Source organism: Apodemus sylvaticus, chromosome 2, assembly GCF_947179515.1.
Source record: "Apodemus sylvaticus chromosome 2, mApoSyl1.1, whole genome shotgun sequence".
Lineage (NCBI taxonomy): Eukaryota > Metazoa > Chordata > Mammalia > Rodentia > Muridae > Apodemus > Apodemus sylvaticus.
Window position 1 is genome coordinate 113,274,147 of NC_067473.1, and position 18,074 is coordinate 113,292,220.

Here is an 18,074-nt window from a genome sequence, read left to right on the forward strand (position 1 = left end):
AAGGCGCCCTATCCATATGTGTTCTCAGGAAATACCAAATGTTAACAACCCAAACACAGAAGATAGAGAGTCATTGCTCCTTAGAAGATTCCAGAAAGAAGTGGGGGTAGGGGATTGGAGGGTCCTCTCTGTACTACAAGCAGTTGTCAGACTCTGATGTCTTAGAAAACAGGCCAAATGAGCAGCTGCACATTGAGTTTGTCTTTGATAACTGTATTAAAGTCATTTTCCTGTGGCATTAAGTCTAAATTAGAAAGAAGCTCTGTAGCCTGGTCTACAGAGTGAGTTCCAGGACAGCCAGGGCTACACAGAGAAACCCTGTCTCGAAAAAAAAAAAAAAAAACCATGAAAGAAAGAAAGAAAGAAAGAAAGAAAGAAAGAAAGAAAGAAAGAAAGAAAGAAAGAAAGAAAGAAAGAAAGAAAGAAAGAAAGAAAGAGAAAGAAAGAGAAAGAAAGAGAAAGAAAGAGAAAGAAAGAGAAAGAGAAAGAAAGAAGCTCTGTTGTGTTTGCTACCTAAAGATTTTTAACTCAGACAGACATTTGTTTCATTAAAAGAAGCCATGGTCTCAGAAAAATAGCAACCTCCCTTATATACTTAAATGAAGTAATAGGAGTTTAGCAGTATATCTAAAATTACTTGAAAACTGAGATTTTAAAAGTTTGTTCTTGCCGGGTTGCGGAATAATCTATACACCAGAAGTTACACGCGTTCAACATGTACAACTCAGTGAGTTTTCATAGTACAACACACCCACAGATCATCACCCCAGTCAAGATGGAAATCCTGCCGTTGTGCTCAAAGGCCCCTCCTGCCCCCTACCCTCACTCCCAACCTCTGTCCTTGGCTTCCCTCCTGCTCATTAGATTGCATTTTACAAAAGTAGAATCACACAATATATAGACTTTTGTGTCTGACTGGTTTCACTCAGATATTGAGGTTTGTCCATGTTGTTTATAACAAGTTGTTGAGTAGTAATATTTTGCATAAATGTTATATTTTATTTAACTATTCACCTGTCAATGGACACTTTGGTTTCCTATTTTTGACTATGAATAAAACTGGTGTAAATAACTACTCACAGTTCTTGCCATGAATGTATGTTTTCATTTCTCCTGGGTCCTTATCATTTATCTTTTCTTGTGCCTATATTTTTAATCAATTTGTGGATTTGTATTTAAAGTCTATTGAGCCAGACATGGTGGCAAATGCCTTTAATCTCAGCACTTCAGATGCAAAGGCATGTAGATCTCTGAGTTCGAGATCAGCCTGATCTACAAAATGGATTCCAGGACAGCCAGGGCAGCATAGAGAGATTCTATCTTGAAATAATAATAATAATAATAGTTGTTGTTATAGACAATATATCTTTTTGTTTATTCTGATAACTTATAAGTTTTACTTGTAATGATACTCCATTAATAATTACTTTAAGTATTGATATGGTTGGTTTTAAGTCTACTGTTTTATTCTTTTATTTGTTAATTCTGTTTTGATCACTCTTTTTTTTCTCCTGCTTTCCTGACTTTGAGAAGTTTTCAAACATTTGTAGGATTTGGGGCTAGAGAGATGGCTCAGCAGTGAAAAGCTCTTGCTGTTCTTCCAAAGGGCCCAGGTTCATTCAGTTCCTGCAGCCACATTAGGTGACTTACAACACCTGTAACACCAGTTCCAGGGGATGTAACATTCTCTTCTGGCCTCCAAAGTCACCAAAATGCATGTAGTATACACACAGAGAGACACACATACATATAAGTATTTTTTAAATTTAGCTGGAAAGGGTGGTGCATACCTTTAATCCTAGCACTCAGGAGGCAGAGGAGGTGATCTCTGTGTGTTCAAGGCCAGCCTAGTTTACATAGTGGATCCCAGGCCAGCCAGGGCTTCATAATGAGACACTGTCCCCCTAAAACAAACAAACAAACAAAAGACATAAAAAGCAATTTAATTCTATTTTATTAATTGTAATTTAGCTATTCGTTTTTGTATTATTTTTAGTGGCTTCTCTGGGGGGGGTCATATTTCATATCTTTTGTCTATTCACAATCTAATTAGAATTAACATAATACCCACCTTAGGGTTTTAAATCTACTTTTAAGCTATTTTAATCTATTTTTATTTTTAAGCTTTTTATAGCCTACTTAAAATTAATATGGCACTATTTGATGTAAAATATAAAAACTCCACAATTATGCAGGTCCATTTATCCCATCTCAAGCGTATATTCTATCTTTTACTTTGTATGTTTGTTTTTTGTTTGTTTGTTTGTTTGCACATTTGTTTTTGAAATAGGGTCTTATAGAGCCCAGACTGGATTTGAACTCCGTATATAACTGAGGATAACCTTGAACTCCTGCCTCCTGTTTCTGCCTCTCTAGGGTTATATATACACTATTGTTTATGCTGTAGTTATCATATGTGTTCATTGTCTGTAGGGGCCAGAAAAGGATATCAGATCCCCTGGGGCTGGAATTGCAGATGGCTGTGAACTGCCGTGTGGGGGCTGGGAATTGCTCTTAACTGCTGAGCTGATCTCCAGCCCTTGATCTTAAATCCTGGCTCTTCCATCTTTACTCATACAGTTTTGCTACTTCCAATGCCCGTCATTCACTCCTAGGTCCAAGTTTCCCTTGGATATCATGTCCTTCCCCTTGAAGGACCTTGGTATTTTTTATCTCAAGGGTTCTGGCAGCAACAATTCTCATTGCTATTTATCTGGCAATGTCTATTCCACCTTCATTCTTGAAGCAGATTTGTCTCGCTGTGTAGAATTATAGGTCGCCTGGGATGTTTCAGTAATTTAAAGATATTCCACTGCCTTCCGGCCATCCCTTGTTGTTAACTAAAAGTGACAGCCCTTAAATCATTTCCAGCTATCTGGAAAGAATCATTTTTTTGACTGCTTTCATGAAATTTGTCTTCATGTTTGTCTTCAGCAGCTGATAATGACATGACCAAGCATAGATTTCTTCTAATTTATCTGTCTGGAGTTCACCAAGCCTCTTGAATCTATATAATTTTCTTCCAGATCTGATCATTTATTTGTTACTCTTAAAGACTTATTTTTGACTGGACTCAGGAATGAAAGCAATCTGTTTCTGGTGTTTTTCTTTGCTTTTCTTCATTCCTTGGCCAGAAGTTTAGCATATTCTGCAGCCTTCTGCTGGGGTTTCTTAATGTGTTGTTTCTTCCCAGTGATATTTTGGCATTTGTGTTGCGGAACAAGTGAAGTAACAAGACTGTAGGTCCTGGGTGGTTTGGTTCCAGCCTTCTTCCCTTCATTGTTCAAGAGCTTTCTGACAGTGTATTGGCAGACATCATCTTCTTTAGAGAGACTGAAAAGCGGTAGGATTTGGCTGCTGCTGAGGCACAGTACTATCTGTCAGTCTAGGAATAGCCTTCTCAGCAGGGTGGTGGTTGCACGCCTGTAATCCCAGCACTCTGGGAGACAGAGGCAGGCAGATTTCTGAGTTCAAGGCCAGCCTGGTCTACAGAGTGAGTTCCAGGATAGCCAGGGCTATACAGAGAAACCCTGTCTCAAAAAAACCAAATCCAAAAAAACAAAACAAAACAAAACAAATAAAAGGAATAGCCTTCTCCCCCTTTGTGACAATGACCAGACTGAGAACTCAGATTAGCTATCCACCATGCATCTGTGAACAGACTTGGCCTTCTCTCTCCAGCTCTCCTTGATCTGTAACAAAAGTGCTCCTTACTCAACAACTCCTGCACTCGGTCATTGAGTCAAGAAAGCTCGCTTCATGAGAAAATCTTGTCTGTCATTCCCACTGCTGATTAGGACAAGATAACCCTTCTACTCTTCACCCAGAGCACTAGCAGCTCCTTATGTGGCCCTGTGCTTCTCATAGAAAGTACAAAGTTGGTAGTCATCATCCACTTCAATGTGTTTTTTAGTGTGTTTCTAACAGCTGGTGATTGGGAAGGAAATACACAGCTTCATCTCGATTCAGCTGACACTTAGGAGGCTCCAGGAAAAACAGCTTGAGTCTATATGCTTTAATTTTCTTTTTAACATAGGGTCTCACTGTGTCGGCCTAGCGAGCCTAGAACTTAATTTGTTGACCAGACTGGCCCCAAAGTCACAGAGATTCATCTGTGTCTGCCTCCCAAGTACTGGGGTTAAAGGTGTGCACCATCACACCCTACCAAACCTACGTACTTAAATCTGTAACTTAAGTCCTAAAACTTTCTACCATTATTTCTTCAATTATTGTTCGTGTTTTATTCTTTCTCTTTTTCTAGGACTCCAAGTACATATGTAAAACTTTTTAAAAGTCTTCCACAGAGATCCCCGAGTAGTGGTGCAAACTTTAAGCCCAATACTTAGGAGAATAAAGCAGAAAGATTCCTAAGTGTGAGGCTACCCTGGACTACATAGTAAGACTCTGTCTCTAGCTGGGCATGGTTGTTCAAGCCTTCAAGAGACCTTGTCCAAAACAACAAAACAAAACAGAAACAAAAAACCAACAATGAAAGGACTCCGTCTCAAATAATAACTGCAGTAACAAAATTCAAAATACAGAATAAAATAAATGTGTTTCATAGAACCCTAGGCTCTGTACTTGTTTTGCTTGCTTGCTGCTTGCTTGCTTGCTTGCTTGCTTGCTTGCTTGCTTGCTTGCTTGCTATTGTTATCCTAAGACAGTCTCGGGTCCATACTGATCTTAAATTCTCTACATAGCAGAAGACAACCTTTAACTTTTTATGCCCCGTCTGGATCTCCCAAATGCTAAGATTTCAGGTGTGAGCCACTGCATCTGGTTTTAGAGTTCTGGGAGCAGAACCCATGACTTTGTGCTTACTAAACAAGCTCTCTACCAGCTGAGCTGTATCCCTAACCCCTGTTCCTTTATTTTGTCGATTTTTGTTCCTTCTAGTAGATGTTTATCCATCTGCTTTTAGGTCACTCACTTTGTCCTCTTTCATTCCCATTCTGCTTTTAAATGCATGTGAATGTTTTTGTTTAGATACTGTATTTTTAAATTCTAAAATTTCCATTTGATTATCTTTCATAGTTTCTGTTTCTCTGACATTTCTTATTTCTATTTTTAAATAATTTATTAATTTATTTTTATTTCATGTGCAGTCATGTTTTACCAGGATAAATTTCTGTGTGAAGGTGTGGATACCCTGAAACTAGAATTACAGGGAGTTGTGAGCTTCCATGTGGGTGCTTGGAATTGAACCTGGGTCCTCTAGAAGAGCAGATTAGGCACTGAGCCATCTATCTAGCCCCTATTTCTTATATTTCTATTCATTGTGAACATGCTTTCAATTCCTCCTTTGAGAATTATTTCAATTATGTCAATTCAGTTATTCAATTCAATAAAGTCCCTATGTGGTAAAGGCAATATCTTTATCATGTAAAGACTTGCATCTATGATTTGTGTTTTCTTTTGAGACTGAGTCATAGTTTTCTTTCTCTATATGCCAAAAACATTTTAGTTTTATTTTGTGACTGTTAGGTTATATAGATTTTAGATTGTGTTGTTGCTCTGAAGTGATTTTTATCTGTTTTGTCGGACAATTAACTTTGTAGGCTCAGACTGCCACCCACTGCCCCTACTCAGAGAGAACCAATACAATACTCAGAGAGTCTCAGTCCCACACTTTCTGTGTTTGTTTTGCTTATTGCAGTTGTTGTTGTTGTGGTGGTGTAGTGGTGGTGGTTGTAGTTGTTGTTGTTTGAGACAGAGTCTCATTAGGTAGCCCTGACTGCTGTGGAATTGCCTATGTAGTCTAGATTGACCTTCAACTCACAGAGACCAGAGTGCTGGGATTAAAGACACTTGCAACCCTGCCTGGCCTCAGTCCCATTCTTTAAGTCTAATCTCCAACCTGTTTCAGCTTGCTCCACATGCATAGTGCAATGGCCAGCCAGGGTCTTGGACTGAGCTGAAGCATCATTCAGTGCTCTCTGAATCTCTGTTTCAGTGAACATCTTCCTCACTTTCTGGAGACCCTGGTTCACCTGTCTCCTTCCCCTGACAAAGTCCATGAAAGACAGAATTTTCTATCAAGGTCTGGCCTGGCGAGATGGCTCAGTTGATAATGTGCTAGCTACACCAGCAGTAGGAGCTGACTTTGATCTTCAGCACTTGTGTTAGAAAGCCAGACACTGCCTTTTAACTGGTGAGGTGGAGGCGGGAGGATCCCAGGCAGTCTGGCCAAAACAGTGAGCTTCATGTTCAGTGAGAAACTCATCTCAAAAGTAAGGTGGAGAGGAATAGAGGAAGACCCTGATGTTGACCTCTGACCTCCACACATGCAAGCATGGGATCACACACCTGCACACATACATACACTCCCACACACAAAAATAAAGGAAAAATTTTTAATTAAAATCTACGCCAAATAAAGGTACTTTCTGCCAAGGGCAAAGACCTAAGGCCCCATACCCTAGTTCAATCTCCAAGACACACTCTGTGGAAGAAGGAAATCAGTTCTTGCAAGTTGCCATCTGAGTACCACATGCACACCATCACACACACACACACACACACACACACACACACACACAATAAATGTAAATTTTAATTAATGTAGTTGGCAAGATAAAAAGCCCTATGATGTCAAAATACAACTGAAAAGCTAGGGGAAACTACTGGGATTTATAGGGGAAACTGATATTTAAACACAAGGCTACAAGTCTTTTAGAGGGGAATTTGTAAATACCTTTGGAATTTTTATATGCTTACTTTTGAGTCACCAGTTCCTCTTTTATGAACCCAGGATCCTGAAAACACTTTTCCAATGAAACAAAAATGCAGACCCATGCAGAAGTGCAGTCACAGTCATGCAGCCTAGGTGTGTGTGTGTGTGTGTGTGTGTGTGTGTGTGCTTTGGGATTCTCTTTGATTTCAGAGACCTTTCAACTTTGTCTTACTCAATCTAGCTCTCTGGGCAAGCCTGGCGATCCAAGTTCAATCCCCAATTCTCACGGTGACGTTAGAGAACTGACTCCCAAAAGCTGCCCCCTGACCTCCACACATCTGTGTCCTGTGAGCTTGCTACCCATGTGCGTCAGTGTGTGCATCTCACGCACACATAATAACGACAGTAATTAATAAATAAAATGTTAAATGTTTAAAGGAGGCACGTGCAGTGCAGTGCTGTGGCTGTGGGCCGCGCTGTCAGACTCTCTTTTTGTCCACCCTTCCCTTTCCTCTTTCCTTAGCACCGTGTCTATGAAAACATACTACTTCCCAGCCAGCTCCAATGCTTTTAACTTTGAAAGTTATGTCCATTTACATTAAACACTCTTAAGCTATAATGCATAAATTAATATATGCAGGAGGAATAAAAGATTTTTGTTTTAAACATGGTCTCTTTATGGGACTATGACTATTCTGGTACCCAGTCCCCATCCCATAGCCAAATTCACAGCAATTCTGTTTCAGTCTTCCTAGTGCTGCAACTATAGAGATGTGCTGCCGTGAGGAATTCTTAAATATCTCCTAAGACTAGTGTGCAGCAAGCCAAATAATGCTTTGTCTGTTTTTATTCTTTACTGATGGGGGTGAGATATGTGTAGAAACCAGAGCGCAGCAGTGTCATCCTCAGAAATGCCACCCATCTCCTTTGGCACAGGGTCTCTGGTGGGTCTAGAGTTCACCAATTAGGCTAGATTGGCTGTCCAGTGAGCCTAGGTATCCTCCTGCCTCCACACCACCATGCCTTAGCATTTTCACATAGGTCTGGGTTTGAACTCAGTTCTTCATGCTTGTGAGTCCAAACCCTTACCAACTGAGCCATCTCTCCAGAGTCAGATAAAAACAAAAAAGTAAAAGAAATGGCCAGGCGTTTGGTGTCTAAAATGTTCACATCTTTGTAGATTTCCTAGAGGCAACTTTTGAATCTTTATTCCCAAGAACTGCATGGTGCTTAAAAGTCTGCAATGTAGCCAGGCAATGGTGGCACACGCCTGTAATCCCAGCACTCTGGGAGGCAGAGGCAGGCGGATTTCTGAGTTCCAGGCCAGCCTAGTCTACAGAGTGAGTTCCAGGAAAGCCAGGGATATACAGAGAAACCCTGTCTCGGGGGGGGAAAAAAAAAGTCTGCAATGCTTCCAGGTGTCCAGTGTCCTTAGTTTATATTCAGTGGGCTCACAGTCTAGCTATCACCATCATTTCCAGCCTAGAGGACTAGTCACTTTCCTTAGTCACTCCCAATAACACACTACCTCCAGCACCCATGTGGCCATTCATAATAATCTATAAACCCAAGTCTATGGGCCTTTGCAGGCACAGGCTTGCATATGGAATACATGCATACTTTCCGGTACACAAACATACACACATACACACAAAATAAAATATATTTAAAATAGAAACTTCAGTTGTGTGACCTTGCTTCGGGGTTTGCCTGATAGCTTCAGGGCATTACCTGATTTTCAATGCCCAGATCTTAGAGTTCAGTGAAGGCTGTCACTGCTTGTGGCCACTAGGGAGCAGAGCAAGTCCACACATAGACTGTGGGGGCCGCCTCCTGTGGCTGCAGTGACTCAGGCAGGGCTAGTCCACTGATTAGCTGTAGCTTCACACAGGCACCGGGCCCAGGGGCCTGTTTCATCACATATGTCATGCCTTGCTTTCTGGGAGGAGTTATTCTTCAGTATTATCTAAGAACAATATCTCCTTTCCAGCTCTCCAGTTTAGCACATTTAGTTATGTTTGTGAGTAATACTGCAGTGGGTTCTGCTGTTCCTAACACAGTAAAGCACAGGCCAAGGAGGATGACCTAGCAAAAAACAGTCTGAAGAAAAAGGAAAGTACTTTTTTTTTCTTTTTCTTTTTTGCCTATGAGAGTAGAGAAGAATAAAAGGGCTGGCAGGGTGTGCGGCTCAGTTACTAGCATGCTTGCCTTCCGTGCTGGCAGCCCTGGGTTTGACCCTCAGCACCACTTACACTGTACGGTATGGTGGGAAGTGCCAATCCTCATCGTCCCCACACTTGAGAAGCGGAGACAAGAAGATGAGAAGTTCAAGGTCATCCTTGTCTACACAGTGAGTTTGAGACCAGGCTGGGCCATATGAGACTGTGTCTCATCTCAGAGTGACAGCGAAATAGCAGGGAAAGATAAAGAAATGGAAGAAGAGGAAAGGGAGGATGAAGGCCGTGGCTGACCTACTGCATGCTGTTCTTAAACAACTTACACTGTGGTGTGTCATGATAACTAGGAAATAGGTTATAGTGTCCCCACCCCTCCCAAAAACACATGACTGACAATATCCAAGGCACAACTCAAGTCCCGATCGGTCCACTAAATCACACTGCCTTTCATAAACTCCGGAAAAGAAAGGCTTCGAGAGAAATAAATTAACAAGAATGATTAATACCGCACAAATGAAGCTCACAAGCACCCAGTAGTTACTAATTAAAGACAGACAAGGAAAGATCCTGAAAGCATAGCTCCCAGACAGTCTGAGTCAAATGCTGGAGGAGGCTCAGGCCTCGGATTAACAGAGTAATAAAAGCCCTAAGGAAGGAAGGAAGTCACGTGACAAGGAGACTAACTTAGCAGAAGCAGAAGAGTCACAGGAAAAGCAATGGGAGTAACAGGCCTTGGCCAGGGCCCTGAACTGGGGGATGGGCAGGATGTAAAGAAGCCTACGCCTAAATGAGGAAGGTCAAGTGTGCTCCCAGCTAACACAGTGACAACACAAGATACAAATAGCTGTCTGCCCGCCACCTTCACCTACAAATGGAAGGTGGGTCAGGACATGTACAGGCGGCATTTGAACTTGATCTTGAAAAATAGGGTGTCAACGGGTAGAACAGCCTGGACCATTACAAAAAATGAGGAAGGTGGAGTCTCCAAAGAGCGATGGCTCCAAGAGGTCACAGAGGAATCCAACCTGAGTCCTTAGGAAGAGCAGCCAGTGCTTGTCCCCAAAAGGATGCCATTCCTTCTGAGACTATAAAACAGAGGTTCAAGCCTGAAGCCAAGCACCTCTATGGAGAGGACATGAGAATTTCTTCAAATGAGAAAGCTCTGTTGTTACTCTTCCCAGAGTGTGTGAGTTCAGAAGTTAGACGGGGGTTGGAGAGATGGCTCAGCGGTGACAAGCACTGGCTGCTCTTCCAGAGGACCCAGGTTTGAGTCCCAACAATTCCCAGCATTTACAAGGTGGCTCACAACTATCTGGAACTCCAGTTCTAGGGAATCTTTTTTTTTTCCTTCAAGACAGGGTTTCTCTGTGTAGCCCTGGCTGTCCTGGAACTCACTTTGTAGACCAGGCTGGCCTCAAACTCAGAAATCCACCTGCCTCTGCCTCCCAAGTGCTGGGATCAAAGGTGCACCACCACCGCCCAGCTCAACTCTAGGGAATCTAATGCCATTTTCTGGCCTCTGTGGACATTGTACACACATGGCACCCAGACATCCATGCAGGCAAAAACACCTATATACATAAAAATAAGTGAATTAAAAATTTAAAAAGTTAGAAACACCAGCAATGAACCGTGCTGAGGAGACTGACTGCCTGGATCATCTGAAGAGTAAGGCAGGGCATTCTCCAACATACAGCCCATACCGTGTTCAAGAGCACATTCTTCAGAGTTGCACTGCCTGCATCTCTCAGATATGTCGATTCCCAACCTTGGAACTAATGGAAAAGCCGAATAATTTAGAGAAGGAATTGTCACTGCCGTAATCAACAAGAACAGAGGTGACATCCACATCTCTGCCACTAGGGCACATCTAGGAGCCATTCTTAAAGCCGGTCCCTGCATCTTTGTTGCGTCCTCTCTTGGTGTTCCATCTCTGGTGAGTTTTCTCCCTACCCACCCTCTAAGCCATGACAAAACAACCAACAATGCAACTGTGAAACCTTGTGATTTGCCTGTCACCCTTGTGCATGATGTCGTGTTAATCTTTTGTTCTAGTTTTAGCATATTTGATGTTAAAAAGAATTCTCCTTCATTTTTTTCTTTTACCCTTCTTTAAAAAATATGGTTTCACTGTGTTTCTCTGGCTCACTTGGAAGTCTCTATGTAAGACAGGCTAGCTTTGAACTTACAGAGATCCACCTACCTGTGCCTCCTGCCTGCCGGGTAAAGCATAGGCCACCACACCCAGCTTCATCCCCTTCTTAACAGAGCTCCTTCCCCCCCCACCACCAGGTTTTTTTTTTTTTTAATTCTGTTTGTCTACTTAGATTCATTTATTTATTTTATGTATATGAGTGCACCGTAGCTCTCTTCAGACACAACAGAAGAGGGCACCGAATCCCATTACAGATGGCTGTGAGCCACCATGTGGTTGCTGGGAATTGAGCTCAGGACCTATGGAAGAGCAGTCAGTGCTCTTACCCACTGAGCCCTCTCTCCAGCACGCATTTACAGTTTTAAATACTTTAGAAAACCCTTTTTGTTATTGTTGATATTGTTGTTGTTGATGTTGTTGTTGTTGTTGATGATGACGATGACGATGATGATGATGATGATGAAGTTGTTTCTAGGTTTGTACTATGAATAATGATGTTTTGTCCTCTCCTGTTGCCCATCATGGGAGTTCCCAATCTTCTACCCTTTATATTTACTTCTCTGAGACTCTCAGGTTTTTTTTATTTATTTTTACTTTATGTATATGAATGAATATGCACCACATGTGTGCCCAGTGAAGCCAGAGGGTGATCAGCTGGATCCCCTGGAATAAGAGTTAAAGGCAGTCATTAGCCAAAATGTAGGTGTGGGGAATTGAACCCAGGTCTCCTGAAAAAGCAGCTATGTTCTCAACCACTGAGCCACCTCTCCAGCCCCTCAATTTTGTTTCTCTAGTTCTATACTTGCCCTCATTGATTTAATAGTTCTTTTGACTCACTAAGGACAAGCTGCTCTCTTTCCCAAACATGTTACTCAAGTCAAATTTCAAAGGCTTAGAAAAACGAGCAGTAAGCTCTCAGGTGTTTGCCTACATCATCACCAGATGATTTACAGTATTTTTATAAAATGCTTCTTTGGCAATATCTGTGCTTATTATTATAGTACCATAAAACACAATGGAGTAGATAGGAATTTGAGAAGGAATGCTCAAGAATGCTGCTTTTAAAATCCCACGGAGACAGAGAGTTGTGTGTCCCTGATGAAGTGAACAAAACATCTAGTAATGAGCGAATCTGCATCTTTATTTAGCTGAGTTGATCCTGCTGGCTGGGAAAGAGTGTAAATTGCTATCCCTGTGGCTGCAGGACAAGTCCTTGAATGGATGTGAGGTCATCGAGCTCTCTGCACCTCCTGTGTTGGAGCCAGCACCATGGACTGAACCTTCTTTGTTCTTGAGGTGGAGAAGTCTGCCACCTCTACCAACTTGTCCTCAGGAATGTCGGTCTAGAAATAAACCGCCTGGCATTCGAGAGTCACACACAGAAGTTAATTCATTTGAACCACTGGCTTTTCTTAGACCCTTTGTATCTCAGTGGGCCCTCAGGGTTTCTCCTCAACCCCTTCCTCCCTCCCTCTGTCCATGCCTTCTCCACTACTTTCTCTCTGGCTTTCCCTGACGTGTACTTGTAGAAGCAGACCCCAGCACCAGAGGTAGGACTAGCTAAACGCAGAAGTGCCCCAGGAAAGCCTGTTAACTTTCCTACCCAGGGCCTCTCATCACATACCAGCCTAGCCCCTCCTCTTTGATGCCAATCACACTTGTGAGACAGTGTGCCAATGAGTAACTGTAATCTGTACGATAAGGTAGGGCCAAAACAATATTTGTCTTTTTTCTTTTAAATGTTCAGATTCATTTTAACAGAAGTAATAATTAAACACATTTTTACTAAAAAATGGTTACAGAACTGATATGCCCCTCGTTGATAACTAACCAGTATTGCTGTGTGGTTTTTCATAGCTTTTATATTCTAGAATATTTTTGGTGTTTTCTAAAGATTTATTTTATTTATTTATTAGGTGTGGTATGTGTGTGTGTGTGTGTGTGTGTGTGTGTGTGTGTAGGTGCCCATGGATGCCAGAGGAGTACATTGGACCCTCCTTGGAGCTGGAGTTCCAGTGTGAGCTTGGGAGCTGAACTCTGGTCCTTTACAAGAACCACAAGCACTTTTAACTTTTGAGTCATCTCTCCAGCACCCTTGAATATTTCAAAACAGAAATACACAATTAAGATAGGAGTATGTAGAAGTATGAATAAAAAGAGAATGTGTCTCAATACCCTGCCCATTTCTGCTCCCCGGCAGCTAATAGCTGGATGGCAGCCTTTTCAGACCTTTTTAATATGGGCGTGTACATACTCATGGAGGCACGATTGCATGTACATACTTGTAGATGCACAACTGCATGTACATATTCATGGATGCACAATTGCATGTACATACTCAGGGATGCACAATTGCACGTACATATTCAGGGATGCACAATTGCACGAACATACTCAGGGATGCACAATTGCACGTATATACTCATGGATGCACGATTGCATGTACATACTCATGGATGCACAATTGCATGTACATACTCATGGATGCACAATTGTATATGCATACTCATAGATGCATGTTGTTTGCATATACATACTCATGGATTCACGTTCACAGGTACATTCATACAAATGGGATCATATTACTCCTTTCTAAATTTCCATGTTGGTAAATTTAGCTTTAAATTGCTAATGATTACATACAACAAATCTGTGTGTGTTGTTATTTATTTATTTATTTTTATTTATTTATTATTGGTTTTTCGAGATAAGGTTTCTCTGTGTAGCCCTGGCTGTAGACCAGGCTGGCCTTGAACTCAGAAATTCCCCTGCCTCTGTCTCCCATACGCTGGGATTAAAGGCGTGTGCCACCACTGCCCGCCATTAAAATTTATTTAAATATTCTTCTATTGATGGACACTAACAAGACTTGCTTCCTATTTGGAGTTTGATTGTTGGGATGATAATGGTGTGCTGAAGGTCTCTGTATAAGTCTCTTGTGGACGATCCAAGAATGTGTCTAGGACAGATATTAAGACATAGTTGATGTGTCAGAAGATAGGTATGCTTAAAGTTTATATTTTTCAAAATTTGTAATTAAAAAATTAGGTAGAAAGGTAGGAGGCTCATGATGTATTCAAGGCCTTGTCTACACAGTGAATACTGGGGTGGTGAAGCTATATAGCATAACTCTGTCTCAAAAAAATGTTTAATTAAAAATTAAACACTTTCCAGGTGGTAGTGGCACACTCCTTTGATCTCAGCACTGGAAGACTGAGGCAGGCAGACCTCTTTATTACTTTTTATTATTTTATTTATTTATCTCTGAGTTCAAGGCCAGTCTGGTCTACAGAGCAAGTTTCAGGACAGCCAGGGCTACATAAAGAAACCCTGTCTTAGAAAACCAAATAAGTAAGCAAGCAAACAAACACTTAACTGGGTGTGATAGTACGTGCCTTTAATCCCAGCTCTTGAGAGGTAGAGGCAGAGAGCTTTCTCTTTGAGCTCAAAGCCAGCCTGATCTACATAGTGAAATCCAGGGCAGCCCAAGATGCACAGTTAGACCTGTCTAAAAAAAAAGATAATAATAATGGTAGCACTGACACTAGAAGGATGTCTCAGCACTTGCTGTTCTCCTAGAGAGCCCGAGTTCACTTTCCCAGCTCGCAAGTCAAGCGTCTCACAACCATCTATAGCTCCAGCTCAGGGGTTGGCATACCTACATATAGACACATACACATAATTAAATGTTTAAAATAAGTGGCTGGAGAAATGACTCAGCAGTTAAGAGTGCCAGTTATTCTTCCTGATTCAGTTCCCAGCACCACAAGGTAGCTCACAGCCGCTGTCTGTGACTCCAGTTCCAAGGCATCTGATGCCGTCATCTGTCCTCCGTGGGTGCCAGGCCCATTCGTGGTGCATAGACATACACGCAGAGAAAACACCCAGACACATAAATAATTTTTAAATGTTTTTAGATTTACTTTATTATTTCATGTGTGCAAGTCTTTTGCCCAAATGTATATATTTGTACTACATGCATGCCTAGTGCCGACTGAGGTCCAAAGAGGTGTTGGATACCTTGGGACTTGAGCTACAGATGGTTGTGCACACCATGTGGGTGCTGCTGTCAAACCCAGATCCTCTGCAAGAACAAGTGTTCCAACAGCTGCGTCATCTCTCCAACCCCAGCACATAAACAATTTTCAACTAAAACAAATTATTTTTAAATAATTGTGAAGACTTATTTTTTTATTCCTAACTACATCTGTTTGCATATGTAAGTTCAGGTACCCTCAGAGTTTAAATGAAAGAACATCAGATCCCAAGAGCTACAGGCAGTTGTGTGTCAAATGATATAGATTCTAGGAATTGAACTTAGGTCCTCTGCAAGAGCAGTATATACTCTTTTTTTTTTTTTTTTTGGTTTGTCGAGACAGGGTTTCTCTGTATAGCCCTGGCTGTCCTGGAACTCACTCTGTAGACCAGGCTGGTCTCGAACTCAGAAATCCACCTGCCTCTGCCTCCCAGAGTGCTGGAATTACAGGCATGCGCCACCACCGCCTGGCTCAGTATATACTCTTAATGGTCCAGTCATCTTGCCAGCATCTCCCTGGGGGGAAAAAACCTTTAAATAAATATATATTAAGATTGAAAAAACACACTTCAACCATTATTTTCCCTTCTTCTGCAGAGAGCTCCATCCTGGAAGCCGACATTGTCCTTGAGACTCTAGACAACGATGTTGTCAGCATGGAGGTCTTCTTTAAAGCCTGGCTGCATAACAGTGAAACTGACCAGGAAGACATCCACCTCCTTCTTACTCCACAGAGTCTTCCTCCTTCTTCCAGAGCCAAGGATAATCCAAGTACACAACCCTGAAAAGATAAGAGTCTGTAGGCTAAGAATAGCCTTGTCTAGGTTAGAACGCTGGATGACTCCAGAGAGGCAGCAAAATCCAGATACTCTGAGACCCAGGGGTTGGTGAGAATGGGGTGAAGCTGTCTGGTGATGGCGAAAAGTTCTCAAGCATCACCATTCTAGCCAGCAAGGGCCAAGTAGTGCCAGGCAAAGGCCTTGAGAGCTCATTGATAAGACAACAGCTACACCATAGAAGGATATAGATACTCAAGCATTTTCCTCAATATTCTCACTCAATATGACAGGCATTATTGGTACTCTAACTTAAAAGATTCTTTTACCTTGATAATGCCAACACTGCCTGTGGTGAGAAGAATAAATAGGAGTCTTCTCACTGGGGCTTGAGAGACAACTCAGTGATTAGGAGTACTTGTTGTTCTTATGGAGGATTTAGAGTCATGTCTTAGCACCCACCTGGAGCTCACAGTTTCTTGTAACTCCAGTTCCATGGGATCTGACACCCTCTTCAGGCACTGCCTCCATCTACGACACATACATGAAGACAGACAGACAGACACACATGAAATAAAAATAAAATTCCTAACAATTTACTTAGGCATCAGATTGAGGAATACTGTAACAACTCAGAAGCAAGCTCCATAGTCCTCCCTCACGTCACCATCCCCTTCTCACACGGACCCCGCGTTCCTAGACCTACACCTTTGCCATCAATAGTCAAACCAGAGATAAGTTTAACACCTTGTAGTGTCAAGTAGTCAGGTTCAGAGCAGCAGAACACTGGGCCTTTGGCACCTACAAGTAACTGCTGGGGTTGAAATTCAAAACCCTAATACACACCTAAAACCATAGCACTTATAGGGTAGAGGTAGGAGAAGCAGGAGTTCAAGGTCATCTCCAGCTACATAGCAAGTCAAAGGTCAATCTGGGCTGCAAGAAATCTTGTCAAAAAAATTTAAAACAAAACAAACAAAACATGCTTAATAGAGCAAAGTGCCATACACGGAGAGTAGTCTAGCTCAGTACCAGTTCACGCACGCCTGACATCACACCACCGCTGTGCTCTGAGGCCTTCTACTCAGCCCAACACTCAGGTTCCTTTCAGGGCATTAAAAATAAGCTATTTCAGGAACTTGTGCCTCACACAGCCCCTGATGGCCCCGAGAAGAGCCCAGAGGAAAAGAGCAGCAGTCAGATGACTCGCTGACTTCCGCTTTCCTGCTCTTCCTTCATCTGACCAGCACGCTTGCCAAAGCCACAGGGAAGCAGCCGAGGCAAGATTGCCTCATGTGATACCCAAGGGCCTCTGCATATTTTACCATTAGCTGCTCCACCAAACACGTGGTCCTCTTGAAAGACAAGCCAGGCCTCCGGCTGAGAGACTACAGATCAGCCAGCCCGGCAGCGATAAAGCAAGGGACAATCAAGCAGCCTCAGAGAATAAGTACACGGCTTAGAGCAATAGCTAGACCACCGTGGCAGATAGCTTTACCTCCCCACACCAAGCATGCTTCCACTGTCCCATCCCCTCACCTCCTCCTGACCCTTGCCTGCTTAGTGACTAACTATAAAGTAGTAGCAATTTGTTATCTCTTAAAGGCATAGCCTGAGGTGACTTGTAACCCAGTCTCTTCTCTAACTCTCCTTTTATTGTAGTATGTCTGAAATGCGATCTCCAAGAGCGATTTCTCAGCCCATCCCTGCTTCCTGGTACAGCTGATGGCCTGTCGAGAATAGATGACCCCAAAGGAGACATCAGCAAGCTCTACCAGATACCATCCCTGTCATCTGACTCTCCATACAAGCTGCAAGTGATCAAGTATGCTTTGAGGAAGCCTCACCAGTCTAAGCTGTTCTTACTGGTTCTGTGGCCTGGACAAGCAGAGATTTAGATTACATCTCTGCAGTCGGGCAGCAGTCAGTGGCCAGTAGGAGGTACAAGCTTGTCACCAAAAAGTAAGGCTGGGCTCCTCACCACGTGGAAACCAGAGGAGCAGGTGTAGACCTGCTACCACAGAAGACTTGGAGGTACAGGCGAGAACTGGAAATATGGCCTCTGAGTGCAGAGAAAGGCAAGGTCGATGCAAAGACGTCCAGCCATCCAACGGATGCTTATCAAAAGCCCATTAGCATTAGTCCAGGATAATCCCAGCACTTGGGAGGCAGAGGCAGGTGAATTTCTGAGTTCGAGGCCAGCCTGGTCTACAGAGTGAGTTCCAGGACAGCCAGGGCTACACAGAGAAACCCTGTC

General features: G+C 42.5%; 1 protein-coding gene and 1 long non-coding RNA gene across 3 annotated transcripts in view; one reads left to right on the top strand and one right to left on the bottom strand.

Moving 5' to 3' along the window:
- The window catches only part of M1ap (meiosis 1 associated protein), a 75,939-nt gene that overhangs the window by 35,909 nt on the left and 21,956 nt on the right, over positions 1-18,074 (top strand). Inside the window, exons 4-5 of the mRNA XM_052174054.1 lie at positions 15,639-15,812; positions 17,480-17,642. Coding sequence (XP_052030014.1) covers positions 15,639-15,812; positions 17,480-17,642 — 337 coding nt within the window. The remainder of the gene's footprint in view (positions 1-15,638; positions 15,813-17,479; positions 17,643-18,074) is intronic.
- On the bottom strand, positions 15,724-17,205 carry LOC127678816 (uncharacterized). Of its 2 annotated transcripts, none has more exons than XR_007976629.1 (3): positions 16,664-17,205; positions 16,280-16,348; positions 15,724-15,822 (listed from the first exon to the last, which is right to left on the bottom strand). It is a non-coding gene; the product is annotated as an uncharacterized LOC127678816 (long non-coding RNA). The 2 variants fall into 2 exon arrangements; XR_007976630.1 differs by having other exon boundaries at positions 16,850-17,202.